Genomic DNA, 18,930 nt, shown 5'->3' with positions numbered 1-18,930 from the left:
GATCTGCTCATTAAATTAGGCCTTGATTAGCAAAATTACTCTTTAAAAAAAAACAACTCATATTGAGCCTCGTACCTGTTCCTGCTGTTGCCGGGCGAGCTCCATCTGCTGCCGCTGCTTTTCCAGCTGCGAGGCGGCCATCTTCTTCTGCTCATCATGGGCGCAGAGGAGCTGCTCCCTAAGGCTGATCAGCTGGCTGATCATGGTGGACAGTTGGTGCTCCTTCTCCTCCAGAGACTCCGCCGTCCCTGCGCCGTTAAACAAACAAATCAAAGTCAGTCTATCTGCAGAATAAGGTTCACAGAGGTGAACTTCTTTTTACACTTGAAGGCTATTTCTAAAGGTTTTTGATGATTTCTTGAGACAGATCATTTGCTTTGGTTAAAAAAAAAAAGTTTTTAAAATGCAAAATAACTGTGTTGGCTCTAATCTTGAGACACAAATGTGCTACTTGCTTCCCACTTAGTTCAAGTAGCACAAATTCGTCTTTTTAACCTTGCACAGGAATTTATAAAAGCCCCACCTCAAATTATTCATTCTTTTTGACACACAATAAAATTAATGAGAATTTCCACCGAATGACGACACTTCTGTAACTTGAAGTGCCTTCAACTCAAAGCGCTCCTTCAGCCAATGTCACGGCAAAACTTGTAACAATGAAAACTTGCTTTTTCACACGTGGTGAAAATCCGGCTGCTTTATAAGTCATGCCCGCACACGCCGAGCCAGCGTTTGTCGCATTATGTCTGCATTCCCACAACAATAAAAGCCACTTGCTTTTACAAGCTTTTGTCAGCTTCATGATTCACATTCTTGGGAGTGCAGAGGAGAAGGTTACACAAAAGTCAACAAGTTGCCATTCAAATGACAACCGCAGGAAAATTTCAAACAGGTTGTATTTTGCCATTACAAGCCTCTTTTTCCTCAGGAAAAATTTATCATGTGTTTTATTTATTTATTTATTTGCCAGAAAAGTCTGTGTTGTCCTTCAATTCACAAGTCTTTGCTGATTTTCCCATGTCAATGCAATATTTGTTCATTTAAAAAAAGGCGTGTGAAAACTTCGACCAAGCTGTTTTCTGCCACTAAAATTCCCTTTGTACAGATAAAAGTCCAGATGACATCATATTTGATCATAAAAGGATATACATGTCTGTTGTCAGGGTTTTTGGTGAGAGTCAAAAGTTTTTGTTGAGTAGGAGAGGGTTTTTGGTGAGTTTTTGTTGCAGGTGAACTTTTTTTTTTTTTTGCCATGTGAGTGTGTTTTTTGGGTGTCTGTGAGTGTTTTCTTCGAGTGTGCTAGATTTTTGTCACATTTTGGGTGACTTTGGTTTTGGGATGTGTGTGGAAGGCTTTTTTTTTGGTGAGAGTGAAAGGGTTTGTTTTTTTTGTTTTTGTTTTTGGTGAGAGTGAAAGGGTTTTTTTTGTCAGGTTTTTTTTTTTTACTGTGTGTGAGTTTTTCATGTGCATGAGGGGTTTTTGGGGGTGAATGTGAGATTTTTTTTTTGGGTGACCATGAGAGTTTTTTCTGTGTTTGTAAATGTTTTTAACATTATGTGGAGGGTTTTCTTTTTTATTGCATATAAGGTGTTTTTCCGTGTGTGAAAGTTTTTTGTGTGTGTGTGTGAAAATGTGTGAAAGATTTTTTTGTGTGTGCGTTTGTGTGTCAACATGTGTGAAAGATTTTTTTTAAATTTGTGTGAGTTTTTATGTTTTTTTTTTGTAGTGAGTATGTGTGGGTATTTTTAGTGATAGAAAGGCTTTTTGAGATGTGTGAGAGAATTTTTGGGTAAAATGATTGTTTTTTTTGGGTGTAGGGATTTATTAGTGCAAATGAGGGATTAACTTTGCCTAAGGTTTTTATTTGGGGAGAGTGAGTGTTTTTTGGTATGTTATCATTTATTTGCACATGATACGTAAAGTTTTTTTTATAAGATAAGATAAGATAAGATATCCTTTATTTTGACCTATGCGCAACTTTCATAACACTGAGACACGGCTCACTTTGTCACAACACCATGACTCAAACAGAGCGCATGATTAGTGAAACAACAACCGAAAAAATTACAAATAAAAATGTCTCTGGGTTCCAGCTTGCACTGCCACTCTCATTGACCAATGTAAATGTCCAAATGGAAAAGACAAAGTTGCAAATAAAGTTTGTTGCAGGAGTTTGACAGCAACATGAGTTGGAATACTTGTGTTGATGTTTATAAGTTGCAGTGCGTGTGTGTGTGTGTGTGTGTGTGTGTGTGTGTTTGTCTACAAGGTCCTGCCCTGGGGCCATGTAGGGAGACTGAAGGGTGGCCCCGACATTACCTGCATACTAACAAAGTCTCCATTGTAGTCCCCTTTTGTGGGGGGCCCCCCTAGCCGAATTTGCCCCACAACACACACGTACACGAACATGTGTACACACACACACACACACACGCACTCACGCACGCAAACACACACAAACACACGCAACACCGAGAGAATTAGCCCATAGCACCCCTGTATCAAAGGCAACATTCTCCTCTTCTTGTTTCTTTGTTTTGCAGGCTTTTGCTTCTTTTTCTTTGGGGAGCAAACAAGCTCCCGTGGTTCTCATCGCCTTTCCGACCAAGCTCCTACAAGTTAGGATTGGAACACTGTAGGACAAACAAACCCAAGTGAGTCCGTCCTGTGCTGTTCCACGATGGGCAGCAGTAAGACACTAGTCGACCGTCGAAAGTCAGTTTTTCTTAACCATAACTCCAGTTTTCTTTTCATTGAAACGGAATAAATTCAATACCAGGTCTTGATTTCCTGCAGACAGGACAAAAGTGGCCTTACTTGAAGAGAAACCATCCTCTTTGCCCGGCGGGATGTCGATCTAACATAGGAGTGAAAGGAAATAACAATGCTCTCTTCAGATCGGTTCCAGGGGTAGGAAATCCAATGAAAACAACAGGGGCCCCAAAATTGAACCCTGTGGAACACCATACTAAAGTGAGGCAGCACCAGACTCAGAGTAGCCAAGGCTAACACAGAGAAGTTCTGTCTGCCAAATAGGATCTAAACCACTCTAGAGTGCTACCACAAATTCCCAGATAATTGTGGCCAACGATATTGAATACTGCTGGCATTCTCTTTTTCCTCCATTCACCATTGCTGTTATTGTGCCTTCTCCACAAATAACTTATTTTCAGCCTTCTGATTGGCTATAATCCTGATATCAACTCAGAAAATAACAACAGATGTGGGAGCAACACCACTTTCCCACATGTTGAGCAGTGCAATGACGAGATTGATTACTTGTGTGTGAAGCAGGTTGCAGTGGACAAGCACATGTGGCTAACGGGCCATGCTATTTTGTAGGTCACTGAGTGAATTGACGAGTCTGTAAAATAACATACGTGTGGAATTATTATTTGGGAGTGGGTGGATGATTGAGAAGTGGATAACAGATGGTTAAAAAAGATGGAGGGAAATGATGGATGCATTTTTAGATGGATGTAAAGTGAGCTCCTCTCTGGATGCATGTCGAGGAAAAGATGGTTCGAGGAAAAATGATGGATCGATTGATTGATCAACTGATGAGGGTTAATGGATCGATTTGCAATGATGATGGATGGATATGGAACAAGAAGAAATGGATGTAGAGATAAATGTAATGCGTGACTTGCATTGAGGATAGAAGAATGGTGGATTGACTGATTCATGATCAATGGATGGGTGGATGAATTTTTTTAATGTGTGTGCGTGCGTGTGTGTGTGTGTGTGTGTGTGTGTGTGTGTGTGCATGCGTGTCAAGCATGTTGAGCCATTAGGCATTGTGTTTTTTTTCTCTCTTCATTTTCATTCATGTAAAACCTGAAAGTCGCACAGACCCAATATTGACTCTGCTGTTAAGATAAGATAAGAAAACCTTTATTAGTCTCGCAATGGAGAAATTCCCAATTCACAGCAGCAAAGTTATGAAAGGAAGAAGTAGAACAACAAAATATAGGAGCTGCTGGAAAGGCAGCCACTCTCGCGGCGCCATTTTGAAGTCAAAATAACAAAAATAATACAACACAACACAACACATAGGACACAGACAGTCGTGCAATCTTCACCAATTTTCTGCATACACTTTGTTGTCTGAAGCAGTTATAGATGAAAGAGGAGAGGATCAAAGTGTCCTTTCTCCAGTGGATCAGAGACGTCATGCTGAAAATGTGCACACATCTGCTACAAGCTAAGTTTTGAAAGCAAACACGAAGCTGTAGCGTCCATTGACGAAAAGAGATTAGTTCACTTCTCCTGTCCCACGTAATCCGCTTCAAACTCCAAGCCGCGACTCCCAGCTCCAAATCCGCATCGGCACTCCGCGCTAACGCTCCTTTCTTTTCATCGTCGGCTCCTCAAGACTTACATCCATCCAGCCGCAGACCATTCAACAGCACCGATCTCTCCGCTGAACAAAGCGGGTCTGTGAAAAATGCTGCCCATTACAGGCGCAAGACACAAGCGCCCCGGGACTGTCCAGCAACGACAGTCAAATGGCGCCGACATTCCTCCCAGTCAAAAACAGTGCTGGTATACCCATGCTGCCGTGAAAGCGCAACCACCAAGCACAGAATCTCCTCCTTGAAGAATGTCGTGGCCAAAAAATGCTGAAAAAAGTCCACATCAGGTCCACACGACGTAACAACAGAAACAAAGTGACAAAACAAACACAAAAACAACAAAAAAAGCAAGGCTCATGAGAGCACTTGCTGACGGCTGCCTACTCGGGCGCCATCTTGACTTCAAAATAATGTTAATAAGTTAATAATGTTAATAATGAATGTTAATAAGCATGAATATCATTGATGATGCACTGTACTAAGTGTCACATTCTCGGTAACGCTATCAAAAGTACATTTTCAGGGTGTTTGCATTGCAAATGTTTGTCATCGGGCTTTGTTCAACATTACATTCAAACACAGATGAGACACTCCCTCTCTGCATACATCACGTAGTGTACATACGCATCATTATTATTGTTGCATGACAATCATGGAATCTGACTGGAAGACGTTGGGCCTCAAAACAGCAACAAGAACAATGTGGGTCTAAAATCTGAAAAGTTGAAAAAATGAAGTTTTAACAGTGAGCGGGCCCTGCATTTGATACTGAGGTCTTCGCTCCTTGATTGAAACCACCTCTTCATTCCACCACCATCACGTCACAGTTTATTGATCGAAACCATCAATAGCGAACAAAAAACAGCGTGCAGTTACACCATATACAAGCTGGAGTGCTGCAGAATCAATATTTATCCAACAACATGATTAAAAGTAATCGGAGGTGCTTTTTATTAAATATATACATGTGGGCGGATTTGTGAAAGAGGTGTTTTGCTGGTTGAAATTGCCTGTCCCATTGCATTGACCAACAAATCTGGGAACAGAAAAAAAGCGAAATTTGACGTACAGCCTGAAATCTGATTGGCCCAAAAAAAAAAAAATCTGCATACATCGTGGGACGTTTAATTAAGAGCGTTGAGTGAAGCATTCAAATGCATCCACTGGCTCTTGTTGCAAAATCTCAACATGACGCTGCACTTTTCCGGCATTTGTCATGGGGGGGTACATGTTTACAGACGCCGCCGCATCTTCATCAGCGCCACATTTACATTGTGTACACTTTCAAGTGAACTCTAATGCATCCGGGAGCGCAAGCACGCTCAAAATATGCACATAAAGGAAAAGAATTACAGCGTGTTTGCACTTTTATTTGCCGTTTGATTTACATGCGCTTTTGGTTTACATACCGCCTAATAACAGACATTATTTTAGGGGACGCTCAGAGGTTGCCGAGAGGAGCGCTCTGGAAACCGACAAAGATGGACGACGTACCTTTGACGTCGCCCAGCAGCTCGGTGGCGTCGAGGCAGTCCACGCGCTCCTTCCAGTCCTTGGAGAGGAGACTCTCCATGCACGCCGGCTCTGAAAAGACAGTAGCCGGCAGCGCGGTTAGCTCTGATGGCCATCGAAAGCAGTTAGAATGGCCATCAAATGAATACAGAACAGGAAGGCGTATATGAGAAGGGTTTTCACAAAGGCACATGACCTGGTAGAGTAGTTTCTTCCACACAATATTTGAGTGCCACAATGAAAAGAACAAAACATATGCACCATGTGAATAATCTTTGTTTGTTTTTTATGCTGAAGCAACTTTTTTCAGGAAAAAAAAAAGTTTCATTTGTCAGAAGAGAAATCCAATTTTGGGGGAAAAAAACCAGTTAGTTTACACTTTACAGGTGGTGGGGGTTTTTGTGTGTGTCATAATTTTATGAGCATTAAGTCAGGTTTATGAGAAAGAAATTCTGTGACTTTATGGGGGGGAGTAAAAAAATTAAATCCTAATTTTATCAGTTTGTATTTGTTTAGAATTTTTCTTTTTTTTTTTTAGAATTCACTTGTTTAAACTAGCATATTTTTGTGAAAAAAATATTTTTGAGGGAATAAAGTAAAATGTTGATTTGTGTCATTTTTCAAGAAACAAAAAGTCATATTTTTTGAAGAAAAGAACACAATTTAACTGGGTCTTTTTGGTTTTGGTTTTTTTGAGGAAAAACAGTCTTCATTTTATGGAAATTAAATTGTACCTTCTTAAGAATTTTTTTTTTTGATTTTATGGGAATAACATGATTTTTTGTAAGAAATAAAGTCACATTTCCCTCCCAAAAAGTACATATTTTCAATGGAAATTAAGTTTTTAAAGATTTTTTTAAATGTAACTTTATGAGAAGAAAGTCTCATGTTTGGGGGCGAAAAAAAAAGTCATGTTATAGGAATAAATGGCATTTTTCTTTTGAAAAAGATCAAAAGAAAATGGACTTTTTTTTGGTCATAATTTTATGGGAATCAAGTCGCATTTTAACAAGCAATGGGAAAAAAAACCCCACAGAAACAAAAGGACAACATGCATACTTCACTCAGCAGGTCTGGGAACGAGATTCAAACCCAGGACCGCGTGCCAAATGTGCCACCCTCAATAAAGCACCATGCTGCCCCATGTCAAAATTCAAATTTACAAATGAAGTTTCCTCTTGGATAAATTAGCTCGTGAAGGCTTTGCGCAAGGGCCATTCATTTGCAGTCTGGAAGCTGAAGGGCAGGATGGAATCTCCAGCAACACCACAAAAAGGTTCTAGAGTTGTTGCTAAAACCTTTTCTAAAAAGTTCTTAAATAGAAAGCAGTGAGAAAGTTGGCAACACACACCGGCCTCACACACACAGAAAAACGTATACACGAGGGGTGGGGGCAGGGGGGGGACCTCACAGTGCTTGAGTGTTTTTCATTTAGTCAGACCTCCACACACGTTTTGAACCGTGACCTGCATGGCAATTGTGCTAACTATTGTGCCGCACTCGTGGTAATAATGATAAGAATAAATATGTGACCCTGGCTGAAGTCAGCTGTTCATGGCAGTTTGGCAGGTGAACAAATGAGTCCTTTCCGCAAGAATTTTTTCTTCTCTTGGCATTTTTTTTCCTGGTTTCACTCTTTCAAGCGTCACTGAATTTAATCGTACAAAGCCCGATTAACGAAAGCTTTGCTTGTGCAAAACTTGATTGCTCATGCAAACAGAGAGGGAAGGATGATCAATTATCTGAGCGCACCCGGAACTGCGTCTGCCAAATGCACACAATTGCAAAAGTGTATTCGATGCATTGTCGGAGCGGCAAATGGCTTAATACGGCACGCACAATTTGATTAATGAAGCTTTTACTGACTTTATGGAGGTCGTCACAAGAAGGAGTCATGCTCTGTCAGGAATGATAAAACTCCATTCGACTTAGCATTTCTATGTATGAAGACAATTTCAGCGCACAATGACAAATGTTGCTCTCCCAGTGCAGCTTTGTAGCCGTGCTGTCCCATGTTTGAAACGTAATATTGCCCAAGGTGGGCAAATTCCAAATGTCAAGCACTCGAGACAAGTTCAATTAAACAAAATATGTGCTTGCAGTCTTCCCCCAAATGATCAGAACGAGACATTTATTTTTCTGTAAATCACGATTGTGACTGTTTGCTTCTTCCACTAACACTTCCAATTCCATCACTTCAAACATCAGTTTGTGCTTGTAGTGCTTGCCACAAAGTTCCCATCAGAGCTACCAAAAGCGCAAAATCTTCTTTTCAATACGCCGATCTTCACCACTCTCACACTTGTCGCCAGCGGCGCTTTCTATCTGTTGGAGTGAGTGAACATGCATTTTAGTGCCCTCTTTTTGGGATCGGAGTAAATCAGACCCACCCAAAATATTGACTAAACGCAGACGTGATGTCATGATAGACCGCCCGGGTAAGCCTCACATTCAAGAAACATACACACACACGTGCACTTGGGATCAAGTGCGGCGTGGACAGCACCACCCAAGGGCTGGCCTGATTTGGAATAGAGACGTCGGGCACAATGGCCGGTTTGTGGCGGCGGCCAGATGGCGACAAAAGGTGCAACAAGGGCTGCACTCACGACGGCTGCACACATCGTGTCTATTGTGAGGGGGCTTAATGTGGAGCGTATGGGTCCCATTGTCGCGCTCACGAGACGCTCGCTTCCTCCATTCAAGACCGGGGTTTATACTGGGATTAGGATTGTGGCAAGAAGCGGGAGAAAGTAACCTAGTATCAATATTTTGTTACTCTACTTTGTCTGAACTTGAGTATTAAATATACACACACGTACGTACACACACATAATCCACTTGCTGGGTACACTCCTAGGTCTTTTTTTTTTCAATAATTTTGGCAACAAAAATAATAATTTTTAAAAAAAACAAGGACCGACACACTACATGGGTCAATTTGATCCATGATGGATTATTTTGTGTAAGAAAGTGGGTTGCTTTTTACAAAATAATCCAGAAAGTTGGGTTAAATTGACCCAAGTCGCAGGTCGGTCCACTTTTTGACCAAAATTGGGTTATTTTTGACCCAGCAGATCGGGTTGAAGATTGTTTGGTCTCAAGGTTGGTCATCGTTTTGATTGTGTATCTTAGAACACATCGGGGGATGGCTTGATGGTCAGTCGGTAACACTGCTGACTTGCAACATAGATTTGTGTTCAAATCCCAGTTAGGGTAGATGGAAACATTCAGATCATCAAGGCTGGACCGAAATTGGGGTGTGTCGTGTGAGGAAGGGCATCTGGTGTCAAAATGGTGTCAACCATCATTAAAGCGACAGATTCTTTTTCTTAGAAAATATTTGAAAATAAAATTTGTAAAACCTTTTAAAAGTCATTCAGTACCACCCAATTCTAGACCAAGTCTGAAAAGACGTTTACAAACGTCTTTGGGAGTGAATGAGTTTTAAATTAAGCACAGCTCTTCTGTTAACCTGCTCACGCATTTCTTGCTAGCTGGAACTCAACAGTATGGGAAGATTTTACTGCTTCTTGGATCAGAATCTTGACTCAACATGTTGGGTCAAATCTTAATTTCACTGCACTGGGTACAAATAACCCAGCATTGGCTCGGTCCGTTTTGCTAATTTGCGTTACTTTTGACCCAACAGTTCTAAGACTGCAGAATGTCTGTGAGTACACGGGGGAGTAAACTAGCCATTTTGGCCAAATTAGACAGCAGACGGTGACATTTGGAATCATATTATTTCAATGAGATTTATTGCACTAACGGGCTCAGCTAGCGTTCCTCAGGACACATAACAAATAGCCGCCAAAATTTATAGATGCACTTAAGCAGGAAAACGCAAACTCGTGTGTACAATTTCTCATACCTCCCATGGTGGTAAACACAACGTACGAGGGGGGTGGCCGAGTTTCTTACCCTACATGGATCGTTATCTGTCGGGAATCAAGTGTTGTTTAGAAAGGCGGCCGGTATCAAAATTCCCCGGCGGCTCTTCATCAAGCGGAGGACGAGCGAGGTGGCGGATAAGTGTCAGGAGGGGAGGACGCCGATGGCGAGACATTTCCCTCCACAGAAAAGACCTGATCTTCCTCAGCTTTCGTTATAGTACAGTATTTCTTTTGGGTTTTATTCAAAGTGACTGAGTTGAGTCGCGATTGACCAGCCGCCACTGGACTCGAGATGCCTTACCGTTTCCATCGAATGATGTTAATATGATTCATTTGGATTTTCTGTGTGCGATGTACTTACGGACTTTGTGGACATGTATTTGAATTTCGCCCACACATTATACCTCATGTGTATTCTACGGCCATTTATACTATTTCACTGCCACAACTTGCTACAATGCGGCTATGATTTAAATTATTTCGCCCCCCCCCCTTGTGATATATGGGCATCAGTACCTGAGTTTTAATGCATTTCATTGTAATTATTTTTGTTTTGGGAGTAAAGTGTCACAAATTGCTTTGAGGGTCTTTCATCTGAAACCTAACTCTATTCTTAATAAAAAGCATGAAAGCAAAATTTTGTTTGACTTTTTTTTTTTAAAGAAAGTTAAAAAGCAAGGTGCACATTTCCCATACGGCAAATAAAAGTTTTACGACAGCTACTTCTTATCCGGCAATGAATTATTTCAACTCCCATTGTTTCCTATCGGGGCAAACGTGCTTTGAAACACAAAACGCAAACATTCCGGCAATCTGCACACGGCGTCTCATCAAAGTTGTATTTCAGTTTTAAGATGAGAATGTTTTCCATTGTCGTGGTGCAACATTGCCTCGTTGTGGGAGCCACGCTCCCGAAAACCTCAACTGTTCAAGACCCCCGGCTTCTGGTTCCACTTTAGTCCTGATACATGAAACCGCACGCTCGCACTCGCACACGCGCTCACACACACACGCGCACACACACACACACACACACACACACACACACACACACACACACACACACACACACACATATGTGCTTCAGACACAATACACGCGTTGTTTTGGGCCCCGGGCCTTCTGGGGGAACTTCTGATTTGGGTCACAGAGGAGCGATAGTTGGGGTTATGGTGCAAGGGGGGGAGGGGCGTCACCTGGGCAAATTTTACCAAAGAGGGGGTATGCACCAGTGGAGGTTACAAGGTACTCCCCAGCAGAAAAGATGGGGAACGTTGCCGAAACTCCGAAGCAGAAAAACCTGTTTGGCGCTTGCTACAAAGTAAAATATTGGATCCCGCATTCATCCGAACAATTCTGCGCTTACATTTGGACTGCTGGCTTTAAAGGCTGCACTTTTACATTTGTCCAACAGATGGCACTGCTTTCCCCCCCATTCAAAGCATGCAGCAAAATGTCACTGTCGTGTTTTCTAGAAGGGCGCCTCACGACTGAAATCACATCAGTTGTTTTGTTAAAGATGTGGGCGACACGCCGGATGACCGGTTGGCATGTCCGCCTCACAGTACAGATGTCGCGGGTTCGAATCGACCTTCCTGTGTGGAGTTTGCATATTCTTCCCGTGCCTGCGTGGGGTTTCTCCAAACGCCAAAGACACCGTATTACTAAATCATGATGAGTTCAGTTTTTTTGGTCGATGCTTATTATCACAATCTCCCTTGCATTTTGCCATGGCGGTCTATTTCCTTTTGGTAACATTGCCAGAAAAAGCCAAAGAAAAGGTGACATTTCCAAGCTGGTCTCCTTGACCAAGAAGATAAGGTTGATTATTGTTATCACTTCTTCCCACCACTTTCCCATTTCTGGTGTCCCCCCCACCCCAAAAAAAATCTGATCTCATGATATGCGTCGGTGTCCTACAGCTGTACTCTACATGTATTATTGTCTTAAGCCATATTATACTGAGCATCCAGGACAGACACAAGTACAGACTCTACACTTACTGCCACTAATATGTGAGCCTGTTACAGTTAAGTCACAATGCTAATCTCAACGCACGCATGCACACGCGCGCGCACGGACGCACGCACACGCAGAGCTCCGAGTGGCAATCTGGCGGAGTCAAGGCAAACACGGTGCCCCCGAGCCAAGACCTTGTTAATTAGCCAATGAGCTTAGCTCTCGGGCCCGGCCCAACTGGGCTGTTAAGCTGTCATCACAACGACTTACACCTGGCTCGTTGGATCCATAAGCCCCCACACATGCACAAGGGTCAACGTGGGCACACTCCTGGGAGGGAGGGACTGAGTAGGTAGGTTGGTGGTGTAAATGGGGGCGGATTCAAAGCGACGATATGTAACTACGGAGCAGCTTTAAAATCATCTTGAGGCTGCACAAGTCGACAACAAATAAACTATATTCTGTCTCGGTCCCAAGGCCCCCCGCGAATAGCAAAGGTCGAATTGTCCGATGATTATTGACGTTGATTGGCGTGAGTGTCACAAGGCATCGACGTGCACGTCAACAGGGTGCGTGCTCGACGCTCATGAAAAAAAACATGAGCAGAGCGTCCGTCGTGATGCGTGACAACATTTGACGTTTTGCTTGAAATTCCTACAAGTTGTCCATCAGCGCAACGCTAAGCTAAGGCCGAGCTGGCGTGAGGGAGGCGGGGCCCACGCCATCCTGCGTGACTACCCTGAGGCCACTGATTGTCCCTCGTGTCACGCCTGAACATTTTATTCAGTCGCGTTTGATGCATAACACAGAGGAGCTAGATGGGGAAGGACCTTCATCATCCCTTGTTCATAAACAAAAAAAAAAATTGGCCAAAGCAAAGTCGATTTAGCTCTGCTTAGTGATTGTGAAATTAATTGATAATTATTTTTGACAATCGATTAATCGAGGAATTAGAATCTCACCAAAGCCTCAGAACTTCAGCTTCTAAATGGGAAATATTCTCCAAATTTAGTTGTCCTCTCCGATATCATTGTCCTTGTGTTGAATAAAGATGAAACATTTTCTTTTACTTTGGAAAACAGTGACGTACGTAATGGACCAAACCAGCCAATGAATCATAATTAATGTTTTGAGCATTAAGTTGAAATGATGTCCTGTTTTTGAATTGGAATGTTGTCCAATCAACAAAATAATAGACAGAATAATCAATGAAATAGATTTAGTTGCAGCTTGAATATTTATTCAACTTTTCCCCCCCATTAAATCTGTGTAATATGTAAATAGATTTTATATATAAACGGTTACTTTATAAAAAATGTAAACCCCACATTTAATATGTCCAAAAAAAATCAATCATTTTGGTATAACATGTATAAAAAGAATTCTGACATGTTAAAAAAAGTCAGTTTTTTTATTAATTTAAAAAAATGCCCTAAAATGACAAAACTGATCTTTTTAAAAATTAAAAAAAGACATATACTGTATATATATATTTATATATATATTATTTATTTGTTTATTTATTTATTTGAAAAATACATAATAAAAAAGCAATTTTGAAAAATTCCTTTGATAAAAACTATTAAATAAAACCGGAAATTCGGACCTCAAGCTAATGCGCTAATGCGCTGACCTTCACCTTTTCGATCAAGAAACATGTCTTCTCATATAAGACGCCTTTCCTTCTCTGCGACGATACAGCGAGCCCGTGCCGTCTTAATGAGCACTCGATGGCGCTTTTAGGGAGCAAAATCTACCTCCTTGTGTTCATTAGTGTGCCTGCTAACAGGGACGTCGCCCACGTTCTCCCTCCGAGCTCTGATGGTCACTAAGCGAAGCGCTGGTCACGCCGCGTTTGATGGCGTTCTCTAATGAGGGCGGGCCCTTTTCCAGCAAGGAGGCAGCGAGAGGACACCATTGTTCAGCTGCCAATTATCTGGCGAAAGAAAAACACCATCTCGACGAGAACCTGTTAAACAGGAGGGACTTTGAGTGCAGGGAATTGGTATCAAAAGACTCCCCGATGAATACTAAAGAGACATCGGTCTAAGTCATTGATGAGCTAATGAGTTGAGGGGTTGGAGGCTTGGTGGTCATCACTTTGCAGGCACGGATTGAAGCTTGAAGCCTCAGAAAATCGATTAATGGGCGCAAAAGGAAAAAAAAATCATGAAGAGGAACCTGACAGTACACAAGCAGGGCAACAAGATCACTTGAATTTCACGAGGATTAGCCAAACCATGGCTCACTTGGCAAAGAATGAGGAAACAATCAAATATTTTCAGTTTTGTGGAGGTGATGTTTTTTGTTTTCCTGACAGGAGCTCAAATTTAATGTCAACAAAATCCAAAATGTGCCGATATTAGAATGCTTGCTTCATTGGCGTTGTCGGGCTGAGATGTGAAAAAAAGCAGTCTCCCCCCCATAAATAATGCGCATCATTAAGATGTGCAAAATGTCGTCATAAAACACGCATTAGATCACGAAGGTGAGGAGTGAATTTTAGGGCTGACATCATTATTGCATACAGATCCACTATGTGTCAATGACACATATGTGTTCATGTTCAGGCCATTCAACGAGGCCACTTCAGGCAAAATGAGCATTTCGGAAAGCAAAATTGGGGGTTTTTTGCATTGTTTTTGTTTATTTTTTAAATTGAAATTTTTGATTTGCTGTTGTGTTTTTTTTTTGCTGTGATTAGTTTGTATGTGTACGTTGGATTTGCTGTTATGATTCTATTTTTGTTTTTTATTATCTGATTTACTGTCATGATTAGTTTTTTATTTTGGTGTTTTTTTTAATTTGTCATTGTGATTAGTTTTTTATTTTGCTGCTGCGATAATTTTTTTTATTTTATGTTGTGTCTAGTTTTGTGTTTTCATTATTTTACATTTGCTGATGGGTTTATTACATTTGAAACAAATGTGTAAAAAAAAAAGATTCTTCAAAATAAACATATTGTTCATGTTTGTTTTGCAGAATTTTCTTTTCAGATTTTGAATGGAAAATTGACACTTGAGGTGGGTTCAAAGGTCCAGCAACGGATTTTTGTTCTGGCATCAAGATCGGCGGCATCACCCGATAAGGAAACGGTCGTATGTCTGTCAAACAAACTTTGAAACCCTCGTACAAATGTTTCAATTGACTCTTCGGAGACTCAATACATAAAATAAAGCTGGGATCAAACGAGAACTCACGTCACGAAATCAAAGGAAAGCTCACGTCACATTTCGTGACGTGACAGGTAAAAGTGCCGACACGTCAACCTTCGAACCGCTTGCCACGCAGCAGGTAAGAACGCCAGGCGGCCATTTTCAAGTCAAAAGACTTCACGCGGGATGACGCCCGAGGCCGTCGCGTTTAGCACATCAGCGACAAAGTCAGAGACATCAAGCGGTGCTGTGATTTCCAGATGGCTACGTGCCGCCGTGACAGGCTGCTGGATGGCGTTCCGCGCACATCCGAGGGCAAGCCCGGGCATGCTGGGAGACTCCGACGCTTCTCCCGTGCGAACACCTCACATCAGAGAGGTGAAAAAAAAGGGGGGGAAAGTTGCGGTTGCTCTGATTTATATCAGGATCTAACGAGCGAACGCTCTGTTGTAATTTGGCAAGTTCAAAAAGAAACTTGTTGGATGACAACACAAAGGAGTTCCAGAAATCACATACACACACACGTGCACACACATACACGTGCACGAAACAGTAGTTTTAAGTCAACATTTTGTCTTTTTTACAGTCTTTTTCAATAGGTATTTTACATTCCACACATAAAAATATGATTGTGACATAACCAATGAGACATTTTTATTAAAAATTGTCAGATTTTTCATTTTGAGAAAGTCTGATGTGTTTCTTCAAAAAAAACACGTCCATCTTTTAAACTGAAAGCTGAAAAGTGTTTTTTTGAATGAAAAAGGGTTATTTTTGGATTTTTTTTAGAGGTCATTTTATTTTTATATAGCTCTAATTTTTTTTAACTTCTTTCCTGCTTTTCATGTTGTTTCAGATTTTTTTTTAAAGAAATATTCTTAAGGTTGACTGGTCTGTTTTCAAGTAAAGAATGAAGTATTTTATTTAATATTTTTCCACTTTATTTTCACATCTGTCTTGTTTAAATTTAGACATATTTAGATTTTTTTAGATTTTGATTTTGATTTTATTCAAGAAAGTAAGATTTTTAGTTTTGAAGGATCAGTTTTTATTCACAAAAGTAGGGTTAGTTAAAGGGTTAGTTAAAAATGATGACATTTTTCATTTTTTATTATTTTTAAAAAATATTACTTTTAAAAATCTAAAAAATATATACTTAAAATGCTAAATATATTTGAAACAATATATTTTTTATTTATTTATCTTTTTTTTTTCACTTTCATGTATGGAAAAATGTATTCAACCCAGTCAAGGTCCCACTACACAGTAACTTACTTGACCTTTCTTGACATACAAATATCCGAAATGTGTTGAAGAGAGGCGTGGCCACCTCAGACCAATCACAGACAAGCATCCCCAGCTCGCCGTCATTCGGCCCAGAAGTCTTACCGTCTTGTTCCGTCTTGGTCAGCTCCACTAGTTTCTTCTGCTTCAGCGTGTCCACCACGTCCGCCAGGCTCCCCTTGCGGCGTTCCGGCGTGCCCAAGGCCAAGCCCACCCCCATCGCCGTTTGCTCGCCGCGATCCCGGGAACACTCCTCCGGCTTGGGCGGCGAAGTGGAGTTGGCTCGATACGAGTAGACGACGGACGAGCCTTGATTTGTGCTCTCCGTGTCCTGAGAGGGGAAAAAAAACACAGCTTGTCATGTGTTTTACTGTTCGTGCTTTTAGGGATTTTGATGAAAGTCTGCTGCGATTGGCTGGCAATCGATTCAGGGTGTCCCCCGCCTACTGCCCGAAGACCGCTGGGTTAGGCTCCAGCACCCCCCGCGACCCTAGTAAGGATGAAGCGGTTCGGAAGATGAATGAATGAATGAAAGTCTATGTTTTTTTTGGGAGGGGGGGGGGTGTTTATTTTTGTATTTTTAATTTGGGTATTAAAATGTTGATTTATGTTTCTAGAAACGTCAGATATTCTTTTAACAACCCCCCCCCCAATTTTTTCAAAGTCATTTTTTTTGGGGGGGGGGGACCAAGTCTGGCTATTTATTAACTTTTACAATTCTGATGAAAAGAAAACCTGAGTTTCAGTTCAAAAAAAAATCAAATGAAAATGTATTTAAAAATTCATGATTGTATTTCAAAGATTTTGCTTACCTATTTTTTAATTACTTTATTTGAAAAAAGAACACAATGTCACAACATATTTTTTTACATTTAAATCATTTTTTAAAAAATCATTTTAAAAAAAAGCTAAAAATTTTTTTTTATTTTTTTTTCATGTAACCTCTTCAAGAATCCTTATTTGAGCCAAACCAAAATGTTCTCTGTAAAAGGGTTTCACTTGATATTCCTGGTCAAAAACAGAATTTTACTCTTAACAATATTTGAAAATTAGACCTTTCAGGCACATCTGTCTCCATTTTTACACAAATCTATTTACTTTATGAATAAGAACTATTTTTACTTTAGTTATTTCCTGTTTGCAAAATAGCATTGTTCGTCACTGCATTAGTGTACATGTACCTTGGCTGTTGTGTGGATTACCTCCAGTACTGTAATTAAGACAAAAAGTATTTCCTTAGCACACACACACACACACACACACACACACACACACACACACACACACACACACACAGCCAAAGAGCAAAGCCTCCAGAGGAGGACCCTCACTGGGCTGCCTTTGGCAGTGCCTGCAGCACACGGCCACAGTTGGTGTGTGTGTGCGCGTGCGTACATCACAATGCAAGAGATCTCGCCCCTCGCGCGAATATCATGCGTGTTTCATGAACCGGGTTGCCTCTCTCACCATCGCCTCCGACGCAACGTTGTCCCAAGAGTCGCTGTCAGCTCGCTTCTCTCGGACTGGTTGCGGCTCGTCGGAGCGGGGACGCTCGGGCGGGGAGGGCGACGGCGTCTCTTTGGGGCCGTGGTCATTGAGCCAGGCCGCGCTGGGGTTGCTGTGGCCGAGCGCCTCCTCTTGCTCGGCCGGCGTGTGAAAGGGAGGCGATGCTCGCATGGAAGACATCATCCTGGGAAGAGATTGAGAGCATTGTCTCTTTGAGGGGTGGCCTTTATTTGGAGTCTGGTTAGAAAGCAAAGCGCGGAGAGTCTCTGTTTTAGCCAAGCGAATTTAGCTCACCCAACAGGCATTTGTTTTTGCTTCAAATAAGAAAATCTGATCAAATTTGAGGATTTTTTTTTCTCGTTAATCTTTATGTAGCTTTTGTTTTTTCCACTTGCTTCCTCACAGTCAAGTCAGCAGCCATTTTTAAAGGCTAATACTGACTTCCAAATACAGAAAGCCAAATCTAGGCCTGGTATTTGGGAGCAAAGCGTAGTCCAATCTTCTTCAAGGGATGGGGTGTGTGTGTGTGGGGGGGGGTGGGGGGGGGGGGGGTGGTGACAAACAATCGTCCATTGTGGGCGGCAGGGCGAAGGGGAGACCTGCGACAGATGAGAGGAGCACCCCCCCCACCTCACCCCCCACTGCGCAACCCCCACTCCCACCCCCTCAGAAAAAAAAGTAAGCGTACACAATGCGGCATTGAGCCCTCCTGCCACTTGTGGAGCCCAGGAGGACGATTCGTGAGGCAAACAAACGGGAACGGGAGGACTTTTTTCACAGAATTGTTTTTCCCCTTTTGGCCAAGTCTCGACAAGAAGCAGGGAGAAAACAAAAGAAGGCAACTAGCTGGCTTTCCATCCGGCGGCACACTCAAATTCCCTCACAGCAAATCATGCAAATTAAAATGAAACAAACAGCTTTGTTACCTGAACAGCCAATCATTTGAGTCGTGTTTGAACATTCTGAACCGCCATACAAGCGTAAAATAAATTTAGCACTCCCTCCTCATAAAACAGCGCAATTTCCCTTGAATTGCCTCAAGGGAAATAATGTACCAGTACATTATTATTGCATTATTAATCCACATCACTCAACTGTCTGCTATTGGCTATTGACACACCTCTAGTGTAGGATATTTAGAGCAAATGTCATGTCTAAACACCTCTAACATAGCAGATGTCATTCCTATACAACACTACTGTGGCTTATTTACAGCATATTTAAGATATAAACTGTCAATGTTGAATATTTATTCCATATTTG

The 18,930-nt window shown here is 41.6% G+C and overlaps 1 protein-coding gene across 1 annotated transcript in view; it reads right to left on the bottom strand.

Annotated features, from left to right (window-relative positions):
• Positions 1 to 18,930, bottom strand: part of LOC147206562 (transcription factor SOX-6-like) — a 93,066-nt gene that overhangs the window by 38,803 nt on the left and 35,333 nt on the right. The window contains exons 3-6 of the mRNA XM_086109344.1: positions 17,629 to 17,851; positions 16,267 to 16,492; positions 5,850 to 5,939; positions 76 to 248 (exon numbers count right to left, since the gene is read on the bottom strand). Of these exons, the coding sequence (XP_085965470.1) occupies positions 76 to 248; positions 5,850 to 5,939; positions 16,267 to 16,492; positions 17,629 to 17,850 (711 nt within the window). The 5' untranslated portion in view covers position 17,851. The remainder of the gene's footprint in view (positions 1 to 75; positions 249 to 5,849; positions 5,940 to 16,266; positions 16,493 to 17,628; positions 17,852 to 18,930) is intronic.

This window comes from Hippocampus guttulatus, chromosome 4, assembly GCF_054856545.1.
Source record: "Hippocampus guttulatus isolate MCC_2025c chromosome 4, RoL_Hgut_1.0, whole genome shotgun sequence".
Taxonomy (NCBI): Eukaryota; Metazoa; Chordata; class Actinopteri; order Syngnathiformes; family Syngnathidae; genus Hippocampus; species Hippocampus guttulatus.
Note: the sequence above shows the minus strand (reverse complement) of the source record. Positions and strands in the feature narration are given on the sequence as shown.